The sequence below is a fragment of the Mastigoproctus giganteus genome, chromosome 12, assembly GCF_048544385.1.
Source record: "Mastigoproctus giganteus isolate SK-2022 chromosome 12, ASM4854438v1, whole genome shotgun sequence".
In the NCBI taxonomy this organism is placed as follows: domain Eukaryota; kingdom Metazoa; phylum Arthropoda; class Arachnida; order Uropygi; family Thelyphonidae; genus Mastigoproctus; species Mastigoproctus giganteus.
In genome coordinates this window covers 125613809-125630649 of record NC_143586.1, presented here as the reverse complement: position 1 = coordinate 125630649, position 16841 = coordinate 125613809, and the positions used below count along the sequence as shown (strand labels likewise).

The window sequence follows — 16841 nt, the reverse complement described above, 5'->3', positions numbered from 1 at the left end:
CTCCAATAAATTAGAGGAAAATTAAAATCTCCCATAATAAGACATTCACGCTTACTTTCCCATTCCATTTTCATGTAGAGGCTCTCGTCATACTCTTCAGTCTTCTGGTGTGTAGATTACTCCCACTCTCATTATACTTTTGCTTCGAACTATATCACACCATACAGATTCTATACTAGCATGCGAAATGTCTGAATCCGGGAAAGCTTTCATCGCGCTCAGGCTGCTTTTGATAAGAAGCATGACCCCATCACCCCTTCTATTTGCCCTATCCTTCCTAAATACATTATACATACCGTACTGAATCTCGTCATCCCCTATCTCCGAGTGTCACCACATTTCCGCAAGCCCTATTATGTCAGCGTTACTTGTCTTAACCAGCAGTTCGAATTCACTCATTTTATTGACGACACTTCTGACATTACTGTATAAACAACTAAGACTTAGTGTAAAAGGCCTATTAATAAGACTTAATGTTCTTGTATAGTTAACTATCCTGACACACCCCTTAAATTTATTTAGGCTCGCTTCCCTTGTATTACCTGCCCGCTCATTTGAAACGTTTCTGCCCTCAGAACATTTTGCTAATATGTTCTGTTGCGGTAACAAACAAGAACTCTTGAGGGAAGGGGCAACGTCAGACAGTGCTGACACATTTGTTAGGTTAGAAAATGATGAAGAGCTCCTTGTTATGTCTAAAATAAATATCATCTGTGATGGATGCTCATTTCAAGTACCTTAGAAAGTAAACGCAGTGAATATATTTGGGAATATGGGAGTCCTTACACTTAACTGGAACGGTGATATGCTCCAAAATTTTCTACTCCTGAAAATCAAACTCCGAAAGAAGAGCCTCCACATTGTCATGGAAAAGCATAGAATTTCCGTATGATCAGTTCCCCAGTCAAAGAATTGGTAAACATTGGCGGTTGCCTAGTCTTCTCGTTCAGTAGACTTGACTCCAATGTTCTTATTTTTAAGGGGATTATCAAGAAATAAGTGCTCCTAAGAGAAGCTTCAAGAGCCAATCAGCAGGCTGACAGTCTTTCGTCGTGGGGTACTCGTACTCCAATTTAGGGCCCCTTCTACAATTTCCGAGTCCAGGGAATGTTATCCACATGTTTGCTTCCTCCTACACACTCTCGACACTCCTGGTCCAACAACGCCTACCAAATGTGAACAAACTAACGAATAAGGTTACTCAGCCCTCATAAATGTTACGCAGGTCATCCTGATGCTTATGGGAGAAGGCTAATCATTAAATTAGCCTTCTTACATTAGACATTTTCCACAGTGCAAAAAATGCCATAGACCCAAAATTTTGCCTATTTGATTGTATTATATTAAGTAATTATTTTTATATTGCAGTTGTTCCCTTCCACTCCTTGAAAGCGCATTTGTCTGCATGTTCGCATTTTAACTTCGAGTTGCCTCTTGGTGACGAAAAACCAGCGTTTACGGAAGGGGGAGAGACTATGAGGTTCCCTCCCTTTCCTAAAACAGAATAAGTCATGTTCGTATTGTATAACTCATACTGTGGAGTTATACTTCATAATTGGGTTGTCATTATTGCAACAACAGGACACCTGCCCACCCACCGAAACAGCCGACAAGCTTCGAACCGGTGCCGTCTGGGTGGTGGTATCCACTGAGAATAAGTAACATTAGTCTTCTCCATAGGTGAAGAATTACTTATTCGAGGTAGTGCAATACCATGGCAACTCGTGAAATTATTCACAATATGAGAAATAATTAAAACGACGCATCATTTCTACCTTGGCAGTAGAAATGATGTGTTTGCATTACCTTCGAGTAAATTTTCACTCGAAGTTTCACAAAGGTTAAGGATGCAACCTACGAGAACCAAATAAACATCCCTATGATGTCAGTGAGATCATCTCATGCATAGCTTAATCTGGGGGCGGGGGGAGGTGAGAATCTTGAGCTCTGAAATCTCCCGGATAATTCGAATAAAAATACTGAACACTTCTATAAAGATGAAAAGTAAAAACGATGCTCATCATGAAATAGATTTTTTTTCTCTAAACTTCTACGCCCCCTTTCTTTAACATGGAAACAAATAATGAGATTGCCTTTCTGTTTAGTACGTTTCAAAAGAAAATGAACTGGCTGTACAATAATCTGCACAGCCAGTTCTACCCCTGTCCTTGCCTCGAGCAATCCGTCGGAATGGGGTCAATCACGTCGTCCGAACACCGGACTGTGAAGAAAGTGTTCATGCGAGCACGCTTGGCTGCAGCGACCTCTACTTTTGCTAGTATTTGTCTGGTGAGACGGAACGTTAGGCCTTCTGGTTGGTTTTATGGTTGCCTCAGTGACAGGGGACCGCATGTGACATGCCGGTTGACACATTCTGGATTTCTTACGCGTTTATATGTTTGGTAAAACAATAGGAAAAAAACGGATAAGAACTGGAGCGTGATACACGTGCTGAGCAGCTGCGAGCGAGAGATGTTGGTAGGAAGGAATGTCACAGCTGTGTTCTACCTTTTGGTGCTCATGTCTGCTTGTAGAGGAGGTAAGTTCTTTGTCATTTAAACAAGTCCCGCTAAAAGCTCAATTAAAATATTCAGTATTAAAATGCATTCGAAAATATTACGCGTGCATTTATTTCGTTTGCATCTTCGATTTTCTGTATTTGTTGATGTTTATCTGGATTGTTCGTTACGTTTGGATTTAAATGAGAAACCGGTCAGAACTGCAGACATTTCTGCTGCTTATTGAGTTAGCTGGTATTTCAACAAGTTTTAACAGTTGCACCTTTCTTCCATTTAATTTCGAAAGGAGAGAGTAATTGGAATGAAATATGACATATCTGCCTGCTTGTTTCCATCTTAAATACCCTCAAAGAGATTTATGCTGAAACAATTATCTTCGCACTGAAAATAATGAAACCAAAATGTGAGTCTGAAAGAGCTTTTGACATAATATTGGATCCCACCAAACTAAATCCAGACATAAATGAATAAAACTGAAAACCGAAATCGAGCTGATTTCAGAAGAAAAAAACAACAACCTTATGTTGAATAAGAGACAGAGCGAGCAAGTAACATAATTCCTGACAGTCCAATGAGAGGCTGAAATTATTAACTACAGAACAGGAGGCACTGAACGTGGGCATAAAGCAAGCCCGCTACGTATACTCATGTTCTTTTTTTTTGATATTGATTGATACCTACAAGTTTGTAGGATCCAAGTATGGTATTTCAGCCTCTTGCTTCGCGGGGGAGAGGGGGAAGAAAACACATCGAATACTTTGGTCATAGATTGCCACATGCCAATTCATGTTGTTTTGGGCCCCTCAGTAGCCAGGTGGGAAGGAGCAGCAGTGCGTAGCACACGCTTCTTGATTAGACCGAGGTTCGAGCCTGTCACCACCAAATACGGAGAATGTGGAAAGGTCAGGGAATGACCACCGCATATCCCCGGAGCAATATGGCCTTAGTTGCTAATGCTCCTAAAAACCAAATAACAAACAACATCATGTTGTTTTACATGTTTTGACTTTATTAATTTTTGGCTCTTTAGGCCATAGTGCTTCAGGTTTTATGGTACTCTAGTTCAATTTTATTTTATTGTGTACTATACTGGTGTGTGTTCAATGGCTGATTTTTGTGTTTCTTGGACTGAAAATTCAGAATAACTCCCCCCCCCCCACGATCGATCGGTTAACTGCAGCTCCGAGTAGAGAAACTTTTTTAAGAAATAGTCCAGCATGGGATTCGAAACCAGACCTCTCCAAACGGTCGTATATTCTCTCTTTACAACTTTGTTCATGGGCCAATTATACAGCTCTGACTGACATGGACTAACTGTAGCCGCCATTGAAGAGGCATTTCAGAAATTCAGCAGATTTTTAACACACTCCTTTCAAAAGGAGTGAGAAGTGGAAAACTCCAATAAATTATTATTACGGAGGACAGTAATACAAATTAGCTTTAAGAACACAATAATATAAACCTATATTATATTGTATTCACGTGAAATTAGAGATTTTCCTTTTTTCAAAAAATTCTAAATTCGTATACTGTGGAAATATTATTAGAAGCTCTGGAGGTGTTAAAAATCCTTCGTTACTATCAATGTGATAAAATTGAGCTTCCCCTTACTTTTTCTTTTTGGAAAAAACAATTCAATAGCAATATAGAGGACATAAACACTTTAATAATTATTCAAATTCGGTAGTTCTTAACGTATTATGATCTGATTCGCTCGATTACACCTACATTTTCTGTAGTGTTAGAGCACATGATCGTTCCTTTCAAATAGTTGTAGTGACAACCCAAGAAGATCCTCTCCCTTAGGCGTTTAGAAGTTATGCAAGTGCTCTGGTATGTCAAGTGTCGCCCAGTAGGAGAAACACCTCCGCACTAGAAATTTCTTAAAATATTTTAAGAAATGTCTAAGAATGAAATTCTGAAGTTTTTTTTTTTTTCTTTTTATTCTTCTGACTTGTTGGTTAACTTATTATCCTAAAGAATTAATCTTCCAATAAAACATAAAAAGGAAAAGATGCAATCGATCAATTATTTCAGGAAAATTTCAGGAAAATTACTCTTGAGCTCTCACTTTCTTGGGCTTTCCTTAAAAGGATGCTATAAATATCAAAGAGATCATAAACTTGGTTTATGTGGCAAATAAAATCTATAAATTATTTGTCATATAAACAATGCGTATTGGTATTGATGTTTTAGGGCAACTGGGGTCAAAATGTGCCTATTCTTATGTTATGATTTTATATAATAGATCGGTCTAATTTGGCACCAGAGGAAATCATATATGCGTATTTGCTTAAGAAAGGTAAATTTAGATTTGCATTATTTCTAATGATGTGAGTAAACGATAACGGTTCTTGCAATTATGATGACAGAGTGAAAGTACAATCTAGGAGTATGTTTAGTAGTTAGTGGTGATGAACAATGTATGCATAGAGGTGGGTCATCCCCCCATAAGAAGAAACGTATGGATTTGGTGTGTATGGCATATGCGTAATCTTGTTAGTGTGCATCTTCTTCCTGTCTGTTTTGCCTGAAGCTAGAATTCTGTAATGCTGATTCCTGTTTGATTTGGAGCAATTTGTTGTTCATTTGTAAATTCCAGATTTCTGACTACTGACATGTACCGACTCTTTTTATAAGCTTCAAATAATTCATGTATGGTATTTGTAATTTTCTGATGTACCGTTTGGCTGCCTGATCTGCTCTCTCATTACCTATGATACCAGAATACCCTGGGATCCAGCAAAACTTCACTCAATGGTTTTTATTCTGCGAATCCCATTTTACCTGTCTATGGCTTTGTGTATCCAATTTATCCTTTATAGAAATAATTGTAATCAATAGGCAAAATTTTTCACAATTTATTTTCTATGGCTGCAGCATTTGCAGTCACAATATCATCTTGCAATTTTCGGTTGGCATTTTGTGGCTTCTTATGAATGCTCGACTCACTAGAAGATGCGCATGCTTTAGAAATAATTCATTCTTTGATAGTCTTCGTAATCGAGCAGGATATTTTGTGCCAGTCACTTTGTATTAGATGTACTGAACAGGATCAGAACTTCATATTCTACTGCCACATCTGAACACGCACGAAAGGCAATCCTCCTTCAGTGTGATTAACACATGTAGGGTCCTTGTTCTTAATACATTTTATTTCTCCTGGAAGCCTATCGTTAATTTCCAGTAACATTTATTCTAACCTCTTAAGCGACAGGTTCAAATAACATACCTGTCGAAAAAGTGAACAGTACTAGTTAGTTGTTGTGGGGGTCTGATGGCGCATAAGCTGCTTTGGCTATAATGCGCCTAGTACAAGTTAGGTTACTCACTGTTATAACATTTGAGCAAAGCTTTTCTTAATGCTAGTGAAACTGTATAAATGTACCACCACTTTAATAATGTTAAATGTAGGAAACTTCCACGATTATGATTAGTATGTGTGTGAATATGAAATATTTACACAAAGGAATTTGAAATACATCAATATTTCAAAGTAAGCGCACAATGTTAATTGTTTTCGTGATACTAGGATAACAACTTGGTGATGGAGACTTCTGCTCTGGGACTCTCTTCCATGACAATTCTCGGTCTCTTGTTTGTCATTACAAGGGTGCAGAATGAGAAAAACCATCGTGATTTCTATTCCTCTCTTTCTTGGCGGACGTACAGTGCAATGATATTGGTGATGGGAACGTCGGGAGACTAGGCATCCGAGAGGCTATATGATTGAGGTGTTTAAGGCTTTCAATGGATTCAGCAAGCTCAATGCTGATGGCATTCTTCCTCTTGCTCAGACTGCACACATGAGAGGGAAAAAGTCAAATTGAGGAAGTATGGTTGGTGATTGTTGAAAGAAGAAACTTCCATCTCTCGTTTTGGAAGTGAGCAGGAAGAACTACGCCAATTCTTGGAGGGTAGACATGTAATGTGGCAATTTCTTTCTTGTTTTTTGGCTGATGCTTTGCAAACTTGCTTTCTTGCATCATTTACTAATGCAACTTGAAATTTGATCCTACTATTTCATTAGATCATGTCAGTGAAATTAATCTTGTAGGATGAAATTCTTAATTCCTCACTTCACCCTAAACTATTTTCTTTTATCAACCACGGTTTTCCCAAAAAAAAAAAAAAAAAAAAAATTTGTCAAGGCTGTAAAGGATAAGAATACTTGTTTAAAACTTTTATAAACAAGCTATTTAGGGTTCATTAAAAATATAATAAGTTCAAAGAATAGTTAAACTCTTTGGTCTTTTACTAAAGCTTTCCACCTCTGTTACATCTTGATACTTTTACTCCTACTTTTCTCTTTAACTTTTGCATTGATAGCCTTGGTAAACTTACTATCGGACACTTTTCATTCAAATCCTACTTTGATTTTACAACAGAAAGACTGAAGGATCCCGCATAACCTTGATACCAAGAAGTCTCAGAGTTCTCACAGCTCATTTTCCACACGTTTCTCTTAGAAACGTGTTCTCTAGAATTGTCTTATTTTGTGGCTTATTTTACATTCTTTTCCACTGCGGGTTTTCCTTCTGCGTGAAAATTTGTTTCCATCCAATTATTAAAAAGGGTAGCAAATCCTATTTCACTTATCCCAATTCTTTCAAAAGCAATCTATCATCCGCCAATTCTTAAACTATCTTGAAACCACCCATCTGATTAATAATTGTCAATACGGACTATATTTAGTTTATGATGCTCGATTTTGGGCAAATTCTATGGAAAGTTTGGACAAACAGAAGCAGCTGCTCTCGATATTGCTAAAAGATTTCCATTGGTTGCATAAAGTGGTCTACTTTCGATTTTTTAAACATTCTCAAATAATACCAGATTTCTTGAAGGTTCTATTATTTAACTACTCATTTTATCCATTGTATTAATGACTTTTGGCTACTGATTGGGAATCTGTCCATAGATTTCCTGATCACAGCTGCTATTGGGAATATCTAAGGAATTTTTTAACATATTTGTGAATCTTTAAATCATTTCTTTGGCAAAAAGCAATGTTTTAAAGATGGCATTGTGGAATTTGCAAATATCCATTAAAGAATAAAATCATGTATAAGTTTGCTACGTTCGTCTATTTTGTTAGAATATGTAAGGATTTGATTTGTTTTGGTTGTGGTATATTTACTGCATGGATATTTTGAATGAAAGTCCTAATTTGCGACTTAGCCATTTGAAGACCCAGTAGTCAAGGGAACGGAATTTTTCTGTATATGGCTTATGGGGCTCCTGATTATATTTCTCCTCCACAGGTAAGGATATGATAGATGCATCTCTGTACACGTTTCGTGATGACGGTTGTGTTCCGTATTATAATTGTTTCTTGGTTCAACAGCCATTTAGCTCTGAATTTTTTTTAACATGTACATAGCTACAGGAGGATGCCACTTATATGAGCGGGCTTCAAGGTGCATCTACAAGTAAAACATTTCATTTTCATGAATCCCACTGTCATTTCCGATGTAAGTTATCTAAAGAATGCAACTTAAACAATTATATTGTACCGAAGAATCATTTGAATTTCCATAGGGGGGAAAAATGTCAAAAATTTCGATGCGTTTAAACTACGCGGGGATCTCATGAGATGCTTTATGGTTTCAACACATTGACAATTTGAAAAATGGTTAATATTTCAAACCCACGTTCCCAGACTTTTTGTTATCTACCCCTTTTCTTAAAGAAAAAACAAAAACAAACAAAGATCGTAAAATCAACTCCACCCATTAAAAATCTCTCAGAAACAACCGAAAAAGCTCTGAGTCTCCAGTTGGAATCCTATTCTTTAGGCTCCCCAACTATACCATATCAATTTTAGAATATTATGCATTGCGACGCCATATAATTTTCTCTAATTCTAGTTTCAAGCCAAGTTTTTCAAGTACCTGTGATCATTAGATGTATTTCAGTTCATTAAACCAAGGACACAATACAGTTTCCTAACAGACCTGATTATTATAATTAATTACACTAATCCGATGTAATGTACAGCTTAACACATTACAGTTCTTGTTAATGGTAGAAAATAGAAACTTAGGAAATTTTTTTTTTTTTTTTTTGCAGATCAAGAATGGTGAATTGCCCGTGAAAAAATGATTTTAAAGTTGATTAAAGAAAGAGTGACTTGGAAAAACAATACACAAAGAGAGTGGTAATTTCTTATTTAGAGATAATCGCTGCTTACACTGTACACTTTTTTTTTTTTTTTTTTTTTACCAGTACTGTATTTTTAATGGCGGAGTTAACAGATTAGTATTAGTAACGGCCGCATGGTTCAAGAAAGCCTATGGCTTATGCTGCACCAGCCAAAATAAAAATAAATAAATAACTAAATAATAATAATTAATAAAAAAAAAGGAAATTAAACCTATCATCCTATGCGCTTCCCTTACCCGAAAGTACTATCCAGATGACCTTTGAATTTCCCCAAACTGTCGGCCTCTACCACCCATGTAGGCAACTTATTCCAGTAATTTATAACTCGCTGGCTAAAATAAAACTTCCTGCAGTCCAATTTAAACATTTCCCCTCGTAACTTGAATTTATGTCCCCTAGTTCTAGCATCATTTATAATCTTCAAAATTTTGTCCTTCATTTTACTGATGCCTCTCAGAGCCTTAAACACTTCAATCAAATCTCTTCTAAGGTGTCTAGTTTCCAAACTCTGCAACCCACATATTCGAAGTCTTTCTTCATAAGGACGCCCTTTTGCCGATCTCACCAGGCGAGTTACCCGTCTTTGCACCCTTTCAAGAAGCTCGATGTCTTTCTTTAGGTGCGGTCTCCATACTTGAACACAATATTCCAAGTGTGGTCTAACATAAGCCTTATATAATGGGATTATCACGTCCCTATCTCTGCTTGCAAAAGTTCGATAGATCATCGATAGAATACCATGGGCCTTCCTTGCAACCTGTTTACAATGCTCAGAGAATTTCATGTCTGACCGTATCGTAACACCCAAGTCCCTTTCCTCCAGTACTGGGTTTAGTTGAACTCCACCAAGTGAATAAGTTATTTTGGGATTAGCCCGTGACTGCTGAATACGGTGCTATTTCTTGTATTCTGTCTATCTTGTGAACTCCTCTGACCGTTTGGTCGTCCCGGAGTATAAACAGAAAATTTATTTATTTTAATACCTTACACTTTGTTGGATTAAAGCATAGCTGCCATTTTTCTGACTATTCCTGAAGTCTATCTAGGTCTCTCTGAAGAAGCTCAGCTTGACAGTGATCATTAACTACTCTACCAATTTTAACATCATCTGCAAATCTAGACATCACGCCCTCTATCCCTTCATCAATGTCGTTTATGAAAATTAAAAACAACAGTGGTCCTAATACTGATCTTTGGGGAACCCCACTTCTTACATCAACCCAATCTGAGGAATAGCCATTATCACAACCCTCTGCCTCCTGCCCTGAAGCCATCTTTCTATCCATCTAAGGATTTTCCCAGTGATTCCAACCTGTTCCAGCTTAAAGCAACCGCTCATGTGGGACTGAGTCAAAAGCTTTTCTGAAATCTAAATAAACAATGTCGAAATTATTCCCTAAATCCAGCTCGTGAGTGACCCTTTCGAAATAGCGAACCAGATTTGTTAAACATGATTTTCCCTTTACAAAACCATGCTGAGTATCCTTAAGAATTTCAATTCGATCCAAATGATCCTGAATTCCACCCTTGATCATTGCCTCCATGATTTTCCCTACTACTGAAGTCAGACTGACAGATCGATAATTTCCAACTTCACTTTTAGAGCCACCCTTATGTATGGGAGATACATTTGCACTTTTCCAATCCAAGGGAATCTCCCCAGAGTCTAGTGATGCTCGCATAATTAGCCTCAATGGTTCAATGCACTCACTTGCCGCCTCTCTCAAGATTATAGGGTATATCCCATCAACTCCAGGAGCCTTACTGGTCTGTAGGCTCGAAAGTTTTTTCATTAAATAATCTTGCGAAATTTCAATATCATTAATTACATGTTTTTTAACTTCGCTCCCACAATTTCCCATTGCCACAAAAGGCTTTTCATTTGTAAATATCGATGCAAAATAACTGTTGAGTTCATCTGCAACGGCAGCTGGTGTATTTATTACTATCCCCTTTCCCTTACATAAAAGGTCCGATCTGGTTTGTCCTGCTCTTCTTGGCATTTATATATGTGAAGAAGTCTTTATCCCCCCTCTGCTCTGTTTGCTAGTGATTTCTCCTAAACTGCCTTTGCCTGTCGAACCTTTTCTGTGGCTCTATTACACATCACCTTGTAGCTGTTATAGGCGGGAAGTTCGTTGCGATTAACGGAAGTTCGTTGCGTCTTGTCTGTCCTGTTGGCATACTTTGATAATTCGCAGCTAAGAGTAATCAGCACGTAAATACAGCCATCAGGTAGGCAATGGAAATGTAATCCATTGTGAAAGCGCACAATTTGTATTTCGTAATACAACTGATAACGCAGAGAAGAATAGCAAACACTAACGTGAACAGGCAATGAGAGAGACAGAGAGAGAGACCAATTAACGTGCACAACTATCGAGGCACTAAATGGCACTTTGCAGTAAACCTCTTGCTTAGTAACCTGTCTTCCTACTTCACGCTCTACTAGCAACTCCACAATAATACAGTGCAGACAATTGTATCAGAATTTTCCTCTTCACACTCTTCCAGCAAATGAGATGTTTGCTGTACGCATTCAGAGTCATTTCTTTATTTCTCCGACAGGTGGCATTCACAACACTGAAACGTGTTTTGTTTGTTATATTTTTATACACGTTTTGGCTTCCTCTGTATGGATTATATGCCCACGCAAATAGATGATTTACTGACGATTGTTTTAGGCGAGCACATGATTTAATGGCTATTGTTTTAAAGCTGTCATTTAGGGCTGAGCCTGAAACAGGGTGTGAAAATAATCTGATTGGCTACTTGATGTTTAATTAAGGGTGGTAGAAAAGTGCTACAGCTTCTTTTTTTTTGTAAAGACCCACTTACGACAAAAAAAGAAGAAAACTTATGTATACTATTATTACAGACCAAAAATCTATGAATCATTGTCATCGCTGACAATCTTTAACGATCTGAATGTAATTTTTTTCATACTGTAGTAACGCGATGAACATGGAGTTCTGCTCAACTCCTCTGCTCGCTGGTAACCTTTATTGTGAGCTAAATATGATTTTTCAACATTCCAATTTTCCCCCCATCTTGTGGGGGGTCTCCATATGTGTTTTCATTAGGGGACATCCATTATCCAAATCGGGACTGGCCAGTTCGAATAATAATCGTGACTTCTATTTTCTTTATGGTGGAAATTATTTCCCAAATTCATATTCGATTGACAAATCGATAACGTTAGCACCTTTCTTCAATGAAGTCAGTTTGGACACTGATGAATAGCAGCACTACATGTTTGTTGTGAAGTCACTTTGGCAGCACAGTGATGCAGTTCATTCAGCCACACGTAGTGACCTAAAGAGCAGACAACGGTACATATGGAATGTTGCCTTATGTTTCAGATATTTTAAAAAGAACTGGAATAGAATATAAATGTAGCTGTCCTTATCAATGCTCAATCGATTATTATAAGCCAAGTTCACACCGAAGCAAAATTCATTTCCCTTAAAGGGTTTCACGCACCTAGAATTCCAAACATCAAAAAATGCTTTAAAAATCTATAAAATTAAGAGGTGTGTTGCGTTTTGTCTGTAATCGACGCCATTAACCAAATGACCAATGCAGAAGTCGCTAACACAGTCAATATAAATAAATAGCAACTTATCAATCGTTAGGAGTATTACTGTTTATTTTAAGTGCAGTAGTGCGGCAACTCGTGGTCACTTTCTTCGCAGTATGAGAGTGACGCATTTTGTAGCAAACAAACTTTGCTCTTAGCTACGTACACAAATAAGGTTTTTGGTAATTCAGTAACGAAACAAATTGAACTAATTTGAATTTTTTCATTTCTGTATATAACTTCTACTAATAAATGCCAATCCGTGGTATTCTGATATCCCAAATGTATCTGAAAAAAATAATTCTTATTTTGAGGAATTACTGTATTTCTAATTATCAGAGAAAATCAAGTTTCTTATCTGTGTCAATTTTCTATTAACATATGATCAAACCGGCCTACCTTGCTCTCCCGGGCCAAATGATCCGGGAAGTAAAGAAGTTTACCTTGACAATGTAACGGGTGAATGCAAATCGCTGCGTGGTTTAGTTAATCCTTCCTACTAATTTCCGAACTCGTCTTTAACTAAACCGGTATTTCTATATTGATATTAAATCGTAAAAATCAAGAGATTAATGACGTTAGAATGATAATTATAGTTTGAAATCCTTTATTGCATTTTTCTTTCCCATAAAGATTTCTAATATCCTTGATATGCAGCAATTACAATACGTTAATGAGAAACCTGTTTAGAATTTGGTCTGTCGAAGTGACAATTCATATAAAAGAATGATCCCTTGGTTAAATAATTCCTTCTTTAGTTATAGGGAACAGAATGAATGCCTTTGTGTGAGTATAATTTTTTTGACACGAATTTATCTGATGTATTTTTGTGATGACTTCCTAATTTTAAGTGTGCGTCAATCGAATTTCGTGTAAAACTACAAGGGCTGTTCAATTAGAAGATACTTTTAGCTTTTAACAATTTTATGTAAGAAAAGTTCAAAAAAAAAAAGTCGACTTTAGTACTTAGATGCAAAACCCATCGTTCCTATGTAGACCCTCCAAAATATTCTTTCGGTTGTGTTTGACCTTAGCATTCGAATTGAAATTTAGTTCTTTCAATTAAAGTTACCCCCCCCCCCATCTCCACCGCTTAAACTAACTAAAGACTTAAATGTCGAGTTTTCTGAAGTAAAACTGGAATCAGATTGGAGCCTCTTTTGTCAGTTGTCCATTCGCTTGCGTTTTGGTTGGGAAAAGCAGTTCAAAGTGCACCTTTCGGAGTGTATGCAAGCGTTTGTCAGTTTTAAGGATTAATACTCAAAGACTAGAATGGTCGAAGTAAACTTATCATTATTATTTTTTTGGAAGTTCGGGAACGACTCTTGAAGACGAAGCATACTTAGAAAGCTAAGATTCGGGTCTCAATTCCTGTCACAATCTTGTTCAACAATTCATGATAGCGCAACAAGTGTTGAAACAATTGTCATTCGTAGGTTCTCACTTTTAGTAACTGTGATTGTACAGAAGCCCAGACATGGAGTAGACACTTCCTATTCTGAAGTCCAGCTGTTTTGAAAAATCTTTTGGCTTGTGTATCCGTTACTGCATAAAGCAGGAACCCAAATGAGAACTGTCGTGCATCGAAAAACCCTCGTATTTTTGAAAAAAAAGTCAAATACATTTTTACTATACAAATGAAAATAAAATCCATAATGTTTCCACTAAACAAGTCACTCTCTATAATCAAATAATTACTAATACATATTTTAAGTATATGCTGCTTTCAATTTTATTAACTGTAACTTTTAATTCATCTTTATGGCATCCACTAAATAAGTGCCAATCTTCTTCCGCAGTAGTCCTTTATCTCTAGTTTCAGTTAGCCGTAAACCCCCTACTTTTGGCTTACCCTCTGAACATCACTGTAGGGTTTGGGATCCTCATAAATTAAGAGAGAATGAAACACCTCGACTTACGTTCGAAGAACTATATCTGTTTATAATCTCCCATTGGAAATAATATACAGGTCATAATCAGATATTTCATGTTATTTTCCTACCAATTTATCCCTTCTTTTGAGTTATTTATATTACATGTCGCTCAAGCAATCTAAGGTTGTGTATTAAAGAAAAGTTTAATTTTTCCACTCAGAGATCTAATTTTACTCAAATTATCAATAGGATAGATACTTGTAGAATATATGCTTCATGTTACTTTTTGAAGAACTGATTTTAATTTTGTTTTTCAATTTCGTGAAATTGGATGCCATCCTTATGTTTCTTTCGCTTCTCCACTCTTGAACTCAATTAGATGGAACAAGTTATTCAGGACAAGAACTTTCTTTTACTTGGAAATCCATCCCGGACTATACACGATGTTCTTATCGTGTGTGTGTGTGTGTGTATATATATAGTACGCCGCCTTAAAACGCGTTGCACTGTTCCCTAACTTTCTAAGATTTTGCCCCTACTATTACACTGCTTATATAAAGTAACATTATTAGTAAGAAGCTTTACACTTTCATGTACTTTGTGTTCTTTGACTAAGTAACTGATTTAATAGAAATTTTGCCTTTTTGAATGAGTTACTTGCAGACTTCAACTAAGAGCCTCAAATATGTTTTAATTGCAGGCAAAGTAAAAAGATGTTTCGTTTGTCGCTCAAGAGGAGAATTAGGAGACTGCAAAGACCCTTTCATTTATAATGCCACGACTGTAGAATCCTTGCGATCGGTAGAGGCAGTTCCCTGTGCTGCTGGCTGGTGTGCCAAAATAGTGGAAGGAAAAGGCGATGGTTAGTATGGGCATAAAGTTAAAACCTAAACTGTAAAATAGTAAGTTATAGTGAAAAGTATGAAGACAGGATACTTAGCGGATAGCAGTTGGGAACATTATACAGCAGTATCTTCTACTTTACAGATAAATAAAAAATAGCCTCGTATTCGTTATACTATGTATAACGAATACGAGATTCTAAATGCTTGTTAAAGTAGTCTATTTATCAGTAGACTTGAACATTTAAATATATAATGCTACAGCTGAGATATAGCCTGTTGAAACGAGTGTTAACTTTTATTAGGAGATTGGTTCTAAATGTCTATTTCAAATTAAGTCTTGAACGCATATTGAATTTATGTTCATTTGGCCTAATAACACTCTTATTTTTTACAGATTATGCAATCGCTACAGAGAGAATGTGTTTGCAGCGACCCCCAGGAGACGAAGAACAAAGGTGTGCCGACACACTTTACCGAAATAGAAAAGTTTTCATGTGTTTCTGCAGAGGAGACTTATGCAATGGAACGACGGTTGTTAGGTCTGCAAATGCTGTTGTTTTCTTAATTATTGTTGCGTGCCTCGCGATCATGTGGCAAGCTAGATGACAGAAACCGAAATAGCTGAATTGTACAGATTTCAACTCCTGACAAAGTTCTAGAATGACAGGACTTTTAAAGAAAGATAAATGATTGCTAATCTTTGAGGTGCGTTCTGGTATTGTTCCTGTGTAGTAAAGTTCCTTGGTCATTGAGCTTCCAAAATTTTATCTCTACAACGGAACGAAGTGAACCATAACAGTCGCAAAATACGCGTCTAAAAGTATTTTTTAGCAAATTTTTAATAAAATTATTTTTAAACAACTGTTACTTAGATCTGTGCCTCGGCTACTTCATTCTTACGACTGCTATGAAATTTTCCAAATACATAACGTTACACCCCTCAATGTTCTCTTCGAAGATACATCTATGAAAAGAAAATCCCCCGTCAAGCGATATAACCTACCTCTGTTTTGTTTTACCTCGTGAGTTTGCTCCACAGCTGTGTTATTGTAAATTTTTTTACTTTTCATTACACGTGTTAGTAGGTTACAAGATAATCCATCCCACCTGTTTAATATGAAACTAGTATATTTTGAAAAAAATTCTGCTGTCAGGATTATTTATACACTGACAACGAGACTTTACATTAAAATAATGGTACGTTAATAAAAATATGTTAATGATAAATTAAAAACATTTGTTTCATTACTAGGAAATTCAATTCGTGATATTTTCTGTCAGTTGAGTGCACTAGGAACGTCTTACTGCTCTTTTTTCTTTTCTTTTGGACAAATCTAAGTACAGAAAGAAAAAAGTGGTTTTTGATAATCCCATCAAAGCGAGGAATAAAGCTGCTGACGGTTTCCAGCCAGCAAAAATCACATAAAACACCCCAGTGTAATCAATCGAGCAAAAGAGATAAAAAAAAAAAAATATGCTGATAGTTATTATATAACAACCAAAATGGGGAAACTGTTTTACATCGCATCCCAAAAGATTAAACAAAAATCGTACATTTTTTTTTTTTTTACGCACGTAGAAGTGGAAAATCGTCCACCTCTGGTACAAATCAGGAGGGTGGCTGCTGCTCAAACCAACTCTTTATTGAAGATAATTATCTGTACGAAAACGCTTACCTTTCAGAGCGTTTTCAGAAAGCAACGATAGGGTAACTGCATTCAGAAAGATCTTTACTGTAGGGAGGATGTTTGAGTACCTCCAACGAAATCTGTTCAGTGTACCAAAGTATCTCTCTCCATGTACAAGTGCATTGCCGTGCAGTAACGTAATACCACCTTTTTACTTGCAACAAACTTAC

At 36.7% G+C, this 16841-nt stretch overlaps 1 protein-coding gene across 1 annotated transcript; it reads left to right on the top strand.

The window, feature by feature from the left end:
• The first annotated feature begins 2264 nt into the window (after window positions 1-2264).
• Window positions 2265-15790, top strand: LOC150077400 (UPAR/Ly6 domain-containing protein rtv-like). The gene is made up of 3 exons (XM_090386142.1): window positions 2265-2539; window positions 14839-15000; window positions 15378-15790. Exons 1-3 carry the CDS (start codon window positions 2473-2475, stop codon window positions 15587-15589), a joined length of 441 nt encoding a protein of 146 aa, XP_090242268.1. The 5' UTR covers window positions 2265-2472; the 3' UTR covers window positions 15590-15790.
• Window positions 15791-16841: the final 1051 nt, after the last annotated feature.

What these genes read in the sequence shown, in the direction of transcription:
- LOC150077400 (XM_090386142.1), top strand. Translation starts at nt 2,473, where the DNA reads ATGTTGGTAGGAAGGAATGTCACAGCTGTGTTCTACCTTTTGGTGCTC. An exon ending in CATGTCTGCTTGTAGAGGAG is followed by an intron (nt 2,540 to 14,838) that starts GTAAGTTCTTTG and finishes TTTTAATTGCAG; the next exon opens with GCAAAGTAAAAAGATGTTTC. An exon ending in AGTGGAAGGAAAAGGCGATG is followed by an intron (nt 15,001 to 15,377) that starts GTTAGTATGGGC and finishes TATTTTTTACAG; the next exon opens with ATTATGCAATCGCTACAGAG.